The 15,217-nt window shown below is 38.5% G+C and overlaps 1 protein-coding gene across 1 annotated transcript; it reads left to right on the forward strand.

Moving 5' to 3' along the window:
* Positions 1–1,681: 1,681 nt before the first annotated feature.
* On the forward strand, positions 1,682–13,381 carry cdhr1a (cadherin-related family member 1a). The gene is made up of 16 exons (XM_046402149.1): positions 1,682–1,845; positions 2,382–2,527; positions 2,656–2,706; positions 2,827–2,916; positions 3,077–3,163; positions 3,876–3,992; positions 4,404–4,547; positions 5,393–5,471; positions 5,550–5,650; positions 5,831–6,034; positions 6,769–6,921; positions 7,059–7,223; positions 8,242–8,309; positions 9,991–10,219; positions 10,315–10,572; positions 12,005–13,381. The coding sequence occupies exons 1-16, from the start codon at positions 1,734–1,736 to the stop codon at positions 12,551–12,553; spliced, it is 2,553 nt and encodes an 850-aa protein (XP_046258105.1). The 5' UTR covers positions 1,682–1,733; the 3' UTR covers positions 12,554–13,381.
* The last annotated feature ends 1,836 nt before the right edge of the window (positions 13,382–15,217 follow it).

Genomic DNA, 15,217 nt, shown 5'->3' on the forward strand with positions numbered 1-15,217 from the left:
TAGTTTAGTGGCGTTTTTAATTAAAGACTACACACAGTTGACGCAATCAGCATGAAAATAAAGACAGAAATGTGCAACCTGACAAAAAACAGTACTTGCATGTAAAATAACGCTTGTACCTTCTGATATGGCAAAAATGTCACTTTAGATTTCTCAGCTTATGTTATCAGTCTACACACGAGTCATGATTTCTACTTCATGATATCAAACAGAAACCATAATCTCATCAGATCATTCGCTGCTGGCATCTACATCATCCTCTGTTTTTATGATTATCCTATTAATTGAGTAAATAATGGATTTTTTTTTCCAAATGCAGCAGATGGTTGTGGAGTGCATAACAGATGGCTCTGACCAGTGGTACAGTATACATTCTTCATCATTTTAATCCCTCTAGAGCTGGTCATAGCATTTAAAATAAAATAGTTATAATTAAAAGGCAGTTTGCAGAAGCTATGTCACAGTCATGGTTACAATTCAGTATAAACTGTGAGGCAGTTTGTACAATAACATTTTAACCAAAATATTACAATTTTAAACACTTGTTAAACTTGATAAATGTTTATTTACTAGTTGTAGAAGGCCTGAAAGAGATCTATATCAGAAAAAAAAGTGTTATGTATACCTGTCCGTCATTGCAAAGTTTCTGTATATCCTTGTTTTGAGTCTTCTCCTGTGGATTGGTGGTTGAAGACTCCCACTCGGACTGCAGGGGCCCAGAGTAACTCTTAAGATGTGTCATTGGATTAGCATGTGAGCATCTGCCTTTAGCCTTCTGCAGTTGTCCACAAACACCTTGAGAACTGCATCTCATGTACAGGACTCTCGACGGAGCCGTGTTCATGGTGCGGTTTCCTGAGCTCGTTCTCTAGGATGAAGAATGTAAAGATATTACATTTGCCACTGGTTTTTGTGTTTGTGCATGCCTGCTTTGGTAAGTTTCACTTATTAATTCTCTGCTTACAGCTGACGTGCTGCTGTGATCGGATTGTTTGAGAGACTCTGATCATCTCTGATGATTTTAGAGCATCTATGCTGATGATTTACCTGTTTATGATCAAGTTCTGTTCTGTTCTCAGTTCATGTTCATGTTCTTGTCCAGTTGATTAATTGTTCTTATAAGTGGAAGTCAGTTTGTACTCTTTGTATTACACTGACTGATTTCTTTAATTTATGATTTTGGTTTCAAAGGTAATGTGAAGTGAATATGGTTGAGATAACTGTGTTATTATGAATAGAGGCAGCATTATTTCTACCACTAGAGATGTCAGGTCTATATATAGAAAAGTACCTCGGGAGGCTGACGTAACTCACCTGTAATCCCAGTCAAAGTTACAGATAGAACAGGGGGCGTAAGCTGTATGGACAACTTGGATTGTTAAACAGTGAACACTGTGACCACTAATGACGACTGTACAAAATTTATTTGGAATAATGGTATGAAATGAAAAAAGTTTGCAATCTTTGCAAATTTTGTAATCAAAACAGCAATCTCCATTTTAAGATTAGCATTAGCAAACACTGACAACTATAACATACTGTTGAGACAAGACCAAATAAATCTGTTGAAGCAAAACCTTGTACTTGATTAAGGATGTATTTTTTAGTATATGAATTCAACTTTCAATTTGCAACAGAATGATATGAATGATGCTAATTCTTGTTTTAAAGGGCACATAGTGCAACTTTAAGCTGAATTACTAAAAGACTTTTGGGCATTCAATGGTGGTTTTATGTCTCTGTCCTCAGCACAAGCAGACTTTGCGCCCTATTTCTATGACAATGGACCTTACAGCCACAATGGGAACCTGGCACTGTTCAGCCTCTCAGAGGACACGGCTGTCGGTGAGATCAACCTCTGACATACAGGACATTAAGTGTGGACGGCAAATAGGCTGGTGGAGTAACCAATCAACAAAGTGGCTTGGTTTGGTTGCCAAAATCTGAGAGTCCAGGACATTAAATAGACTTTGATAGATGAACAGATGTTGTGTGGCATGTACACACTCACACTAACATGCTCATCTGCTGGTGCCACCTGTTGATGCGAGGGACAGTTTGCTGGCTGTGAATGTGAAGCAGCTGTCCCTCTACACATTCAGCAATCAATGTACTTATTATAATGCTGTCTACCATGTCTCATCCCCATTTGTTCTGCAGCAGATTTGCCCAAACAATGACTACCACTATAATGGATAGAGGCTAATGAATTTTGCCTATGGAACCAGTTTTAAAGTGTTCATTTAAATTAATAAAATTTGGAAAAAGAAATTTACCCACACATTTTTTTTGTCTCAATGCAGGTTTCACTCATTTCAATATATGTCTGAACTAGTCAATAGCTGAGGCTAATTTGACTAAACTATCATATCTTCTATCAGGTACACAGATCTATTGTCTCAACGGCACAGACCCTGAAGGCCAGGAGGTGAGGTATGGCCTTTCCTTTGATCCAGGGTCCAAAGAGTACTTCAGGGTCGACCCCATATCAGGAAACATCACATTGGTGGAACAGCTGGACAGAGAGGTACACTTAACATAGGTCTCAGAGGACAACAGGGTAGAAAAAACATCAGCCTGGCTTTAAACTTTAACATGTAATATTTTCACAATTGTTTCATTCTCCATATCAAATAATTTTCCATCTCTGCTCAGAAACAAGATTCTATTGATGTTCTTGTAAGCATCACAGATGGGCAAAGCAAGGTATCGACATCTTATTTGATGTGTGATTGTGCTATTTAATCCATCTCTAATAATGAAACGAACTAAAACAAAGCTGAGCAGGTTTCATGTTTTTTGTTTCATTCTTCTGCTTCCTTCCAGGTTGTGGAAAGAGTCACAATATTTGTGATGGATACAAATGATGAAAAACCTGAATTTCAAAATCTGCCGGCAATCATTGATGTACTGGAAGTAGGTTAAGCAAATAGTATATGCTATGTGAACCCTTTGATTATGAGTCAAAATATAAGCAGCAATCTCTCCTCATAAAAAGAGAAGGACAGTATATTACTGTGAAATTATCAAATGTGTGAAGACTAACCTAAGTTACTTTCCCTGTTGCAAATCTTAGACAACTCAGTCGGGCAGCAGCATCTACAAAGTCGAGGCAGTGGACCGGGACACGGGCTCAGGTGGCTCAGTCACCTACTACCTCCAGGTATCACTCAGCATTGGGAGAATCCCGCCTACTCTTATTCAATCCACCCTGACTTATTTAGTAATGAATGAATACAGCATCTGAATAAGAAAAAGGCACAGACAAAATATGTTTTAGAAAATGCTCCTAGTATGAAATGCTAGCTGAATCTGGTCAGTTCTAATAGTAACCTGCGTGTAAATGTAAATATTGTATAGATGTACTGATAAGGTTAACATCAGTTAGATTTTCCACTGTTAATGTTTGTATTTGTGCATGTGCCTGAATATGCTGCCATGGGAATGGGGATTAAATCACAATCACATTTGTGTCACGTACTTGATGCTTAGAGGGCTGCTTTGGCCAGGGGTTGCAGGCAATGTTAGTTTGCACTTTGGACTATTAGGACCGACAAACAGCTGGCCTGGAGCAAAAGTGATGAGTGAGGCTTTGCACATCTGGACATAGCAGCTTTCACCTGCCTGCCCCATGCTTGAACATATGGGCTCTTTACATCCAGATGGACAAAGAGATAGACTTTATAAAAGCTGTGGCCTAATTCAAGTGGCTACTGAATGTTTTGACAGCCATCTGACCATTTGTCATGGTATCTCACATGAGTGGTTGTAAAATGGGTTTAGGGGTTTCAGTGATAGGCTTTTATTGATGTGACATAGAATGTGTCTCTGCCTGTGCTTTTAAAATCCTGCTTTTGTTCTCTTTTCCATTACAGACTCTTCAGTCCACTTTGTTTACCATCGATAGACACAGTGGTGTCCTTCGTATAAAATCTGGGGAAACATTGGACTACGAGACAGCAAAGACACACTTTGTCACTGTCATTGCCAAGGTAACGGCATAAGGTGTATTAAAATGGCACAAGGTGCATTAAAACTCAACAGCATTAGTGGTCAGAAACCCCCAGGCTGGTGATGGTGTTGTCAAGAAGTGCAGCAATGTGTCAACAAAAGTCTTACAAGAAGTAGGCTACTTGCTAACATACATGGATGTAAACAATACAAATTTCAAAAATTTTGCTAGTGATTTATAAGGAATTTATTCAAGAGATTTGCTAGGCCTCAAGAATACACTGTTGAAATTGAAAATGTCTTCAAAACCTTTTCATGTCTAGACCAGCAGAAAAATTCTCCCAATCAACTTAAAATTTCATTTAAATTTTAACATAAAGTGTTACATTACACATTATAAAACATTGTCCTTTGAAATATGAATTTTAACCGTCCATTTCTTTTTGTTCCAGGATGGTGGGGGTAATTTAAATGGCAAGGAGCAGTTCATGTCCTCGTCTGCTACCTTGACGATCAACGTTATCGATGCACAGGACATGCCGCCATCTTTTATTGGGACACCATACTTTGGCTACGTTTATGAAATCTCAGTACCGGTGAATATGAAAACATCCTTCGGTGACATTTTGTTTCAACTCTAAACATGCAGTGTGTATAGCATTCATATAGCATATTTTTAGAAACATTTTGTGAAGTCCTGATAATTTCTGTTACCTATTTCTGTCTATAACAATAATAAATTATACTGCACATTGAATTTTCACAGCAGAGCAAAGCATGCTAACCTCACGCAATAAATGCAGTTTATTTTTAAACTCACAGGTAAATAAGAACCAGGGAAAAAAACAGCTCTAAAAACCCAAGGCAGGATTATCTCATATCAAACAAGTTTAATTGTTGGCATTTATAGTAAAGCCCATGCTGACTTCTCCATAGCTTTTCTCACAGCAGATGAAAGCAAAATTATCTCCTCAGTCACAAAATGTCACTGCCATATCGCATCAGAGGGGAGAGATTACAGGTTCTGACTTTCATCCAAAAGGGAATAAATAGGGCTCTGACATTTGAATGTACCTTTGAAGACTCAGTGAAGATCAGGTGTTGAATAGATTTGTTGTGGTAGTTGTACACCAGCCACATGGTGACACCATTAAAATCCCTGCTTTGCTCTGAAAAAGTATATCATCACTTTTTATGACAATCCAATGAAACCAAATACTTTAGTTCTCTCATAGTAAGAGTGAAATGTGTTATAGGCAGAAGAAGTAAGGTCTTTCAGTACATCAAGCATCAGTTATTGGAGAAATATGAATACATTTATTCAGTTTTGTTTCATGTTTATTTTACAGCCTGACTGTCTTCAACTTCCACAACTAATTATCATTCTTGTTTCACTGCTGATACAACAGTGTAACCTCATTTGATGAACTTTTCCCTCCAGGGATCTGAAATATTCACTGTTGTAGCCAAAGATGGTGACGTGGGTAAACCAAATCCAGTCCATTATTCCTTCGATGATGGTAAGCATATCACAAAAAGAACATTCAATTGATTTTTGAAATGAGACAAAAGTGCTCATACTTCTGTTGTCTCCTCAGGTGATGATGGTGTTTTTCACATCAATAAAACAAGTGGCTGTATCACCCTGCTGACTTTCCCCATGTTTTTGAAGAGAGAAATCTTTAACATTAAAGTCAAGGTAGGTTGTGGTGAATTAATTCATTCTATTTTAGTGTAAATAAGGCCCCTACTTACATTTTCCTCAACATCACTGTCATCACTGTTAAATAGGTTGATGAGATTTTCCACAGATTCTTTGACTTACAGCATAATTTATAAAGGTGGCCTGACCTGCATAACTCTTACTCCCCTTGTCCAGGCGTCAGAAGTAAGTCCTGAAGGCAGACTCATGGACTACGGGGTGACCACGGTGGTGATCCGTGTGGTGGACCTGAACAATAACCCACCTACTTTCTATGGAGAGAAGGGCCCACAAAACATATTTGAGTTGACCATGTATGAGCACCCACCGGAGGGAGAGATACTGCGGGGGCTGAAAATCACAGTCAATGACTCTGATCAGGTGGGAGACCAGTTTGTCTTCTATTTCTGACTACATGAAAATAATATATATATAAAAAAGAACTGACAGTGTTGCTGCCATCGAAAGAGACCTAAGTTAACCAGGAGAGAAGAGCAATAATTGTTGTTATGTGGCTCTTTCTGTAATAACACTCATCAGCTGACCAAATTACATTGTTATCTAACAAGAAACTGATGTAATCAACATTCATCGTGCCACAACATTGTGTTCAGGCTGGTGTCTGTCTTTCTGTCTGTTACGTTAAGCCTGCTATTATCAGAGAAAATCCTTTTACAGTAATATTGCAAAAAAAAAAAAGTACGCCTGAAAGTAAGCCACGATAAATTAAAAGGTACCTCCCTAACAATGCCATTTGTCTCCGTGTATTTCCAGCTCCTTGCATGAGCCTCATCCAAATAGATGATGTTCACCAAATGTATCCTCTGATAATACTGTTATAACATCGGGGCAAGCTCTCCCCGTCCCGAGACATTATGTTTCACCAAGAATATTACTGCCGCTCTTGCTTTTTCATATACAGTATTATTGTAATAATGAAAAAGATACAAAGCTTTTATATTGATTGAATGGATACTATATGGATTATACTGTATGCCTATTTGTAACAAATGCAGATTACTATAAATAGGTTCATGCATGTATAACATACCAACTGTCATTTTCACTAATGAGACATTCTGAATGACATGATGTTGTGTGTTGTCTTCTTGCAGGGTGCAAATGCTAAATTCAATCTGAGACTGATCGGACCAGGGAGGATGCTGCGAGTCGTCCCTCAGACTGTTCTCAATGAGGCCCAAGTCACAATCTTAGTCGAAGACTCTGCGGCCATGGACTATGAGAAACATCACTTTCTCACTTACAAGGTTAATATATTGTGCACCACAGTAGCTTGCAATGGGATCAGAAACCAAAAAGCAGACATTTCTAAACAAATGGCACCTGCAACTGTTGTATATTTCTCTTTTTCATTGATTTATCTCCAAAACTTTCTCTTCTTTAGCTGCTTGCAGTTGAGATTGATACGCCTGAGAGATTCAGCGCCACCGCAGACATTGTCATTCATCTCCTGGACACCAATGACAATGCTCCGAAATTCTCCTCAGATTACTACATCGCCAGAATTCCAGAAAACTCACCCGGTGGCTCCAATGTGGTGTCAGTCACGGTGAGCGGGCCTTCATCCTGTCTAAAAATACTTGCCATCACTGGTGTACGTCACTCTGGGCTAAAGAGGAATGCTGATTTGAACAAAATGCCCAAGAGGGCCATTAATTCCCTAAATGTAGACTTTTTGGGCGGTGCGGGATGGGATAATATGTGAAAACATGTAGATAAAAGCTAGGCGAGGTAAGCTGCCAGATGGCTATCACTTTCATTTTGTTGTGTAACACAAATTCCCACATTTTTTTCCCCCTAATGCTTAGAAGCACATGTAGTTGAAGCACAAAAATATGTGCAGAAATAACACGAACACTTTTAAGGACATGTTTTGATAGATAGATAGATAGATAGATAGATAGATAGATAGATAGATAGATAGATAGATAGATAGACAGATAATCTCATCTTTCACCCTTGTCAGTTCATATCAGCCCTGCAGAGGCTGAGAGCAACAGGGAGGCTCGCTGATAAATCCTGCCCTTGCGTGAACACCACAGAGGCTCATTTCCTTGATCCCAGGCAATTTCAATCAGATAAAAGAACAGCCAACAAGTGACCTTGGACACATGGAGACAGTGAACAGGCATCCCTGCAGCGACAGACAGACAGATTAGCTGACGCCCATGATGATGATGTTCCTATGACATCAAAAACCAGTCTGTTTATAGCTGACCCCTGTAACATCATGGTCCTGTCCAGCACAGAGTCATTCAGTTTAATGACTCCATGGTGGCACAGACTTACTCTTTTTCTTGTTGGCTTTAAAGAGACACAACAAATCTTAAATCAATATTTTGAGATTTATCAGAGGTATGAGGCAGAAAAACAAGAGAAGCCGGACTTGAACCCAAAATAATGCCAGGAAATGGGGGGATATGCCCTAGCTCACTGAGCCATATATTGCACTTAATCTCCAAAAGAGGAGTTGCAGATTTTCCTGTGAAAGATTTGTTAAACTGACCTGATTTTTGCAAGTGCCACTACCAGAGTCATTACGTATTTTCTTGTTTGTTTGTGTGCAGGCAACAGACCCAGACTCAGGACCTTGGGGTGAAGTAAAGTACTCTATTTATGGATCAGGGGCTGACTTGTGAGTATAAGAATATAATTTAAACCAAGTTTGTCGGGGTGGGGGGGTGGGGGGGGTCTAAGTCTACGTAAAAAAACAAAACTGTGACGCAAACTAATTTCAACAAAATTGTTTAATTAAATGATAAACTGTATCTGAACCTGAATGTGGCATTTTAATTCTAGACCACTGTACTCTTCTGCATGAAAATCACCCACAGCAAAAACACATCTGCCTGAAAGCTGTGCAGAAATGTGACAGCAGACTTGTTTTTCTTATTAGAACTTGGTTCTGTTTATTTCACCTAAGGACCGTAGTCCCGCAGAGGATTTGCTGGTATTTTCTCTGAGCTCGATTTTTATTAGATTTCCTGCAGAAGTCTAGCCTCTGAGAAAAAAGCTCTCCATTCTCTGTACACCCACAGATTGCCTTTCCTTTCACATCACTACATTTTGTCCAAATTTTCATCTCAGTACTGTTCTATTTCATTTTAGTCACATTTCTTCATGCCTTAGAGGACCAAAAGTCCAGGATGTGGAAACATCAAAAATAGAAAACCAAAGGAAACATGAATCAATGAAGTGCAGTGCCACTGTAAACACACAGATGTATGTTAGTAAGGACATGTTGTATTTGTTCCCAATAAACCACTTGCTTTGTATGAGAAAATACAGGTAGAAACTATTTTTGGATCTCTCAGTGTAGATTTTGGGTTGTGTCACAATAAATCAGAGGAGCTATTTGATGTCGCATGCTGTCCAGGACAAGGATTTCTAAAATCAGCTGTACTTTTTTGGTCAAAACCATTTTGAAACTGTGCAACCTCAGGTTACACCAGAATGTTTCTTCACACTTGACATTTGTTATCGAGCAAAACACGACTGACTTCACACTCTTTTTTTCAATATCTTGTATCATACTTCAGCATACACAGGATCATGCAGGCCTGATCTTTGCCTGCTTGCCCTCCGTCTTAGTTAATACTCTAATGGGATTAAGGGAGAAAATAGACCGCTCTTTGCTTCTGACTTCCTTGCACTGTGAAAGTCACTGTATAGTATTTAAACAAGTCAGTAAGTAAGTCAGTAAACCCATCCATTTTCTCTCTTGCTGTGTATATTGACAGTTAACTCTTTCATGACTAAATTGAACTGAAATGGGATGATCAAGGAACAACAACAAAAATCTGCCTGCCTCTAAAGTTCACCATTACTTGTTGTTAATATACAAGTACTAACTTAGTATTTTTGACTTACAAAACTTGCACTGTAGAAACAAGGCCTCTGCTTCTCAACACTTAACTCCAAAACGAATATAATGTTCATGTACAAGTTAAACAAATGAAATACAGCATGTTGGCAAGTTTTAAACAAGCTCATAAGTGAACTGTCGAACTTTGACGATAGCGTAGTTTCCCTCATGCAGGTTAATGATGATGATCCACTACAAGTAAAAGTCCTGTTTTTAAAGTAAAGGTATGTAAGTATAATCAGATAAATTTACTACTACAACTTGCTATTTAGTTTTCATACAGCTACACAGAATGAAAAAAGCAATATGTGCAGTAAAAAGTGCAATATTAAGTCAAGGCCAACAGCAGCCTAAAAAATAGTAAATCTAACGCCAATGCCCTCAGTGAGCCCACCCTACCAGGAAAATAAAGGTTTCTACACAATAATAATAATGATAATAATGATTACAGGTTCCTTATTCAGCCTGCATCTGGGATTATCTACACCCAGCCGTGGGCGAGTCTGGATGCAGAGGTGAGGTCTAAATACAACTTCTATGTGAAGGCGGAGGACACAGAGGGGAAGTACAGCCTGGCTGAGGTGTTTGTGACTGTGCTGGACCTGAATGACCACCCGCCTGCATTCAATGATAACTTTCTTGAGACGACAATGGTGATTGGGGCACCAGTGAAAATAGAGGTATTTGTTCTTTTTGTGATTCAATCTGTTGGAAGTATATTGTCAGTATTTATTAAATTTGTTGGATTAAATGAAATGCATCTACATCCACACAGGCTGTAGACGATGATGCAGAAGTACCCAACAATGTCATCGAGTATGCGATCATGAAAGCTGAACCAGACAACAACATCTTTGACATTGACGCTGACACGGGGGAGATCATGTTGAAGTCCTACATTAAGTCAATGGCCATCATTCAGAACATAACCAAGCAAAGAGACTGCACCTGGTCCCTGGTGGTGCAGGCCCGCGACCGAGGTCAGCCATCCTTCAGCACCACTGCAGTCGTCAAGATTGACATCACTGAAGCTGTAAGTTACAACAGAGTAGATGAGTAGATGACAATATGACAAGTTCTACAGATGCTTTTTAAGTGATGCACTTCAAATACATAAAAAATAGCGTGTGCGAAGTTGCAACTACTAGTTCATCTCAATTTAATTGTTAGTGATAAAAATACCATCATTGCTTCATGTTTTATGTTGCTCAGAGGTCGTTCTAGTTGTGGCCACAGCTTATGATTATTCTATAGAAATAATTATCATAGCAATTCAGATTGTTTTACAGTGTAGTTACAGTATAACTTCTTTGCAACACCTAATTTCAATTCAACATTTTACACTTACAGTATGAGTGCATAGTACGAGTGCTCATTCCCTCCATATTTTAAGTAACTCTTTGTCATGCAAGCCCCGTTTGACTGATTTTAGTTAGAATAAACTGTAGCAAATTTACAAATTGTTTGTTTAATCCTTACCTTTAGTTCAAACTAGTGTTGAAACATCTGATCAATTTGTATGTGGTGCAGCTTTTCTGCAGAATAACCTGTAACAATTGTTTGCTTAGATAGCAATTAAAAATTTGTAGTCATAAAAAAAAAAAAAAAAAAAAATCTCACAAAAATGCAATTGTCATGTTTTCAGATCAAATCCAGATTTTTCTCATACTTCTTGGGCCTAAGGAAACGTCCAGGGACTGTGTTTGGGATTTGTTTGACTGCTGTCACCTTCGCCATTTCACTGACAATCTTCATTTCAACTCTTATATACTGGAACTCTGTGAAAAAGTCCCGTATACAATCTCAGGGCAAGATCAGAAAGATTATAAGGAGGCCTGTGCCGTAGAGGAAGTTTGCCTTGAGATCATCATCACAGCACAACAGTTGTTTTTACTCTGTGGTACTAAGAATTTGTGGCGAATCATTTTAAAAGAACAAGGCTGTGTCTGTAAAAGAGTACCGGAGCACAATATAAACTATCCTCTCAACATGTTCATATGCTGTTGCTTTTTTCATGTTTTGATTTAGTACTCACTTTACAACACCACAAAATAACAGAATAATTTTTACACAAATTCATATGTTCATTCTCAGATTCTGGATGGTCTCAGCTAGTTTCCCAGTTAGCCTCTCTGATCTTGTCTTGACAAAATATAAAATAATAGAAGAATGTATTTAAAAGAACTATAATTATCATGTTTTGGTGTGTTTCATTTGCAAGACATCCATCAGAAAACAGAAAAATAATTTTTAAATAAATAGTATTGTGGCAGTACATTTGCAGTAACTGGTCTCTCGATTTTACAGAATTTTGTATCTTGCACCTCAGGTGATACTGTTAGCCAAATAATGACTTTATGCACTACTACAGTACATACACAGAACAATATTTACAATCTAATCTTTGTGTGACAGACTATGACTTCAGTCCCATGGATGTGAACTCTCCCTGTGCTCTTTTACAGACCCAACTCAATGGGGGGCCTTTGGGATCATTTTTCATGCAGAGTAGAAACAAGCCTATGCAGATCCTAGGCATGCTTGCTGGTGTCATTAGTCTCATGGTCATAGTCACGATCATCATCTCCACTGCAACATTCATGCGCAACAAAAAGTCCAACCGGATCCTGCCTAACCGCCGTGTAAGGAGGAGACCAAGGAAACAGCAGACCTGGAACTTCAAAAACCCTTTCAAGAAGCCAGAAACTCAAGGAGAGAAATTCAGAGTAGAAGAGGAACAGCAGGAGCCGGAGGTCATCGTTGAGAATGTCAACTACAACAACAATGTCAGCAATGTTGTGAGACAATGGCCCCCACCTCCTGCCCCATCTCTGCCCCCTCCACCACCCCCTTACATCCCAGGGGAGAGGCAGTGGGTGGTTCCCACCGTTTCAGCAACAGTGCCCATCAAACCTAAAAAGAAGCCAGTGATAACCAGACAGGACACTGTGAACAAAGCTTTGGTTTCAGAGCTCAAGATGAGACTCGAACAGAAGAGGTTGAAACATTACTAGTGCTTGACGTAACAATCTCAGCTCTTGGTCCATTTAGGAGCACTTCTGAAGATTTCATGCAGCAGATCCGTCCAGTTGTCACCAGGAATGCACAAGTTTGAATTTCCAGATCTTCCCATGTTGCCATAGAGACAAATGGAAACTTTAAAATGGAAAACCAAATACTGAAGTGTGCAGACTTCATCTGAAAAGCATGAAGGTCATATGGTATGATCAAAAACTTCGCAATAGACACAAATTGGGCCTTGACTTGGACTGTTTTGTTGACTGACATTTTCAAAGCAAAGAGTAAACTTTAAAACTCAATCATTAATGTGTGTGTGTGTGTGTGTACACGTGTGTCTGTGTTCATTTTCAGACAGATTATACACACTGGAACAGCTTTCATCTGATGGAAGAAATTTCCCGTCATCATTCAGATCATGTTTTTCTTTGACATCCATTTATCGTTTGCTTCTGGTTGACACTTCTGTGTCATTTATTAACAGATAAATTCCACCTTTTGAACCTTTTGTTGACACACTAGTGGATTAGAGTTCCCAACCCAGATCCCTGGTGACAAATGAAGTCATTCAGCAAGAAGCAAGCAACAAGCAAAACTGTTTATTTGGGATCCACCCAAGCTCCTTACAAGAGATTTCATGACACTTGAACTGACTAAAGAGATCAGTCTGAGGGAAGGGAAGCAAAGTGATCACGTTAGGACGACCTTTAATCCTACTGAGCAGGTGTAAAGCACTGTTCAGAGCCCTGGTTTGGAGCAGTCACGAAATGTTTAATTTCAGATTTAAAAGACTGTGTTTCATTTGTTTACTATTGTATATCTGGTTGTTTATGTGTTTCAATTGGTGTCTTTTTTGTCAAAAAATTTATCTGTCGTTATCAATAAAAACATCATTTGTAATTTCAGCAGTGGTGAAAAATGTGCTCAAGTAAAGTAGCAAACACAGGTGACACAGGTATACAGGTAAAAAGTACAGAAATGTCGATTTTATAATGTCAGTGTTACATTATTAGACTATAAATTATTTGATTATTGATGCAACAAGGAGCCAATTTAACTGCTTCATATATTTTTAGGTAATCTATAGCAGTGCATCATCTAGTAAAGTGATCACATTTATCCAAATCTTAATCTGAACTCTGTTCCTCAAAGTTCTTCAAAAGCATAGTGACTGAGAAAATATTCTTTGTTACTTTCTACCAATGAATTTAAATGTATATGAATATGCAATTGGATCTTTGACAAAAGAAGCAGACCAGTTGTACCTTTAAAAAGATATTTTAGATTTTCACTTACTTAGGCCTATCTGGTCTCAACCGGCTACAGATGTCCAGGATTAGAACATACTGAATCCAGGACACTCAGATCATTAGACTGTCGCCTTGAAGGCTCTGTGAAACACGGCAGCTTTGTTACCTTTTAACACCTTTTTCATCAGCCTGCAAATATACTCTACTGCCCCCCTCTGGAGACGGAGTAGAAACTGCTTGACCACAGCCCAGTGTTTGAAGACAAAGAGGGTCTTGGTTCCTTAAATAAAATGACACTGACTGACACTAATGATTTTATAGCCTTAAGGGAGACTTTATTGAATCATATTCCTCCCTGACAAAGCAGAGGAAAGAAGTTAGTCTAGCATGCGCTATTGTTAAACTTAGAGCAATATATGAACATGGCAGTGTATCCAAAAAAGTAATGTAGGACATATTGTAAGAGGAAGGCTATATGTATGAGTTTAGATGTCTTACACAACAGTATTACATTTGCTGTTTTATTTATTTATTTATTTTGGCGAAACCTCACCAGATGTTGTTCAAATATGTAATACATTATCCTGGTGCACGCCCTTTTGCTCTCCTTAGGTCCAATATCAATGTGAGCACTACCAATTATGAAGTTACACTGAACCACTCACTGGGTATTTGTGTAGACATCATGACCAACATGCACACGATTTCAAAGTTACATAAAACATGAAATTTGCAGATTACACTCTCTAATCCAAGGACCAACTTGTTCATCTTTGTACAATATTGCATCCTTGGCTAAAAGCCAAAAGTCCATCTGCCCTGATCTATTTTGGATGGACAAGATGTGTGCGACTGGCATCAAACTTTCTGCAGCCTCAGCTGGCACATTTCACATGGTTATGATGACGCAGAGCAGTCTCTGGGGATTATTTGTGGTGTTATTTGACAAAGTAAAAACTGCCTAAACTCAGTCAGATTATACGTGCATATGCTTTTTTCACAAATATGTGATGGGTTGCTGTTTTCAAGTCTTCACAGTCCCAAATATTCTTGAGGTATGAAAATCAAATTTCAAATCATAATCGTCACACACATGAACACAAAAACTTTTCAGTGTTGCAAGCTGTTAATGCTCTGAAATGAAATGAGGGAACATGAGGAGCAGCCCAAATGATCATGCATTATGCCATGTTAAGAGGCAGTCAGGATTACTGGGCTATTTGATAGAGGATTACAGAGTTAAAAGTTGCAAAGAGCATTGATGCTTTAAAATGAAAGAAAGCTATGCACAGGGTTGAAAAACCCTGGGATGTGTTTAGAGCACCAGTGGTTTAAAATGTAAATGAAATATTTGCTTTTTGGGATAAGAAAACTAAAGAAAAGCATCATATGTACATGGTTAACTTATCA

The sequence above is a fragment of the Scatophagus argus genome, chromosome 10, assembly GCF_020382885.2.
Source record: "Scatophagus argus isolate fScaArg1 chromosome 10, fScaArg1.pri, whole genome shotgun sequence".
Lineage (NCBI taxonomy): Eukaryota > Metazoa > Chordata > Actinopteri > Scatophagidae > Scatophagus > Scatophagus argus.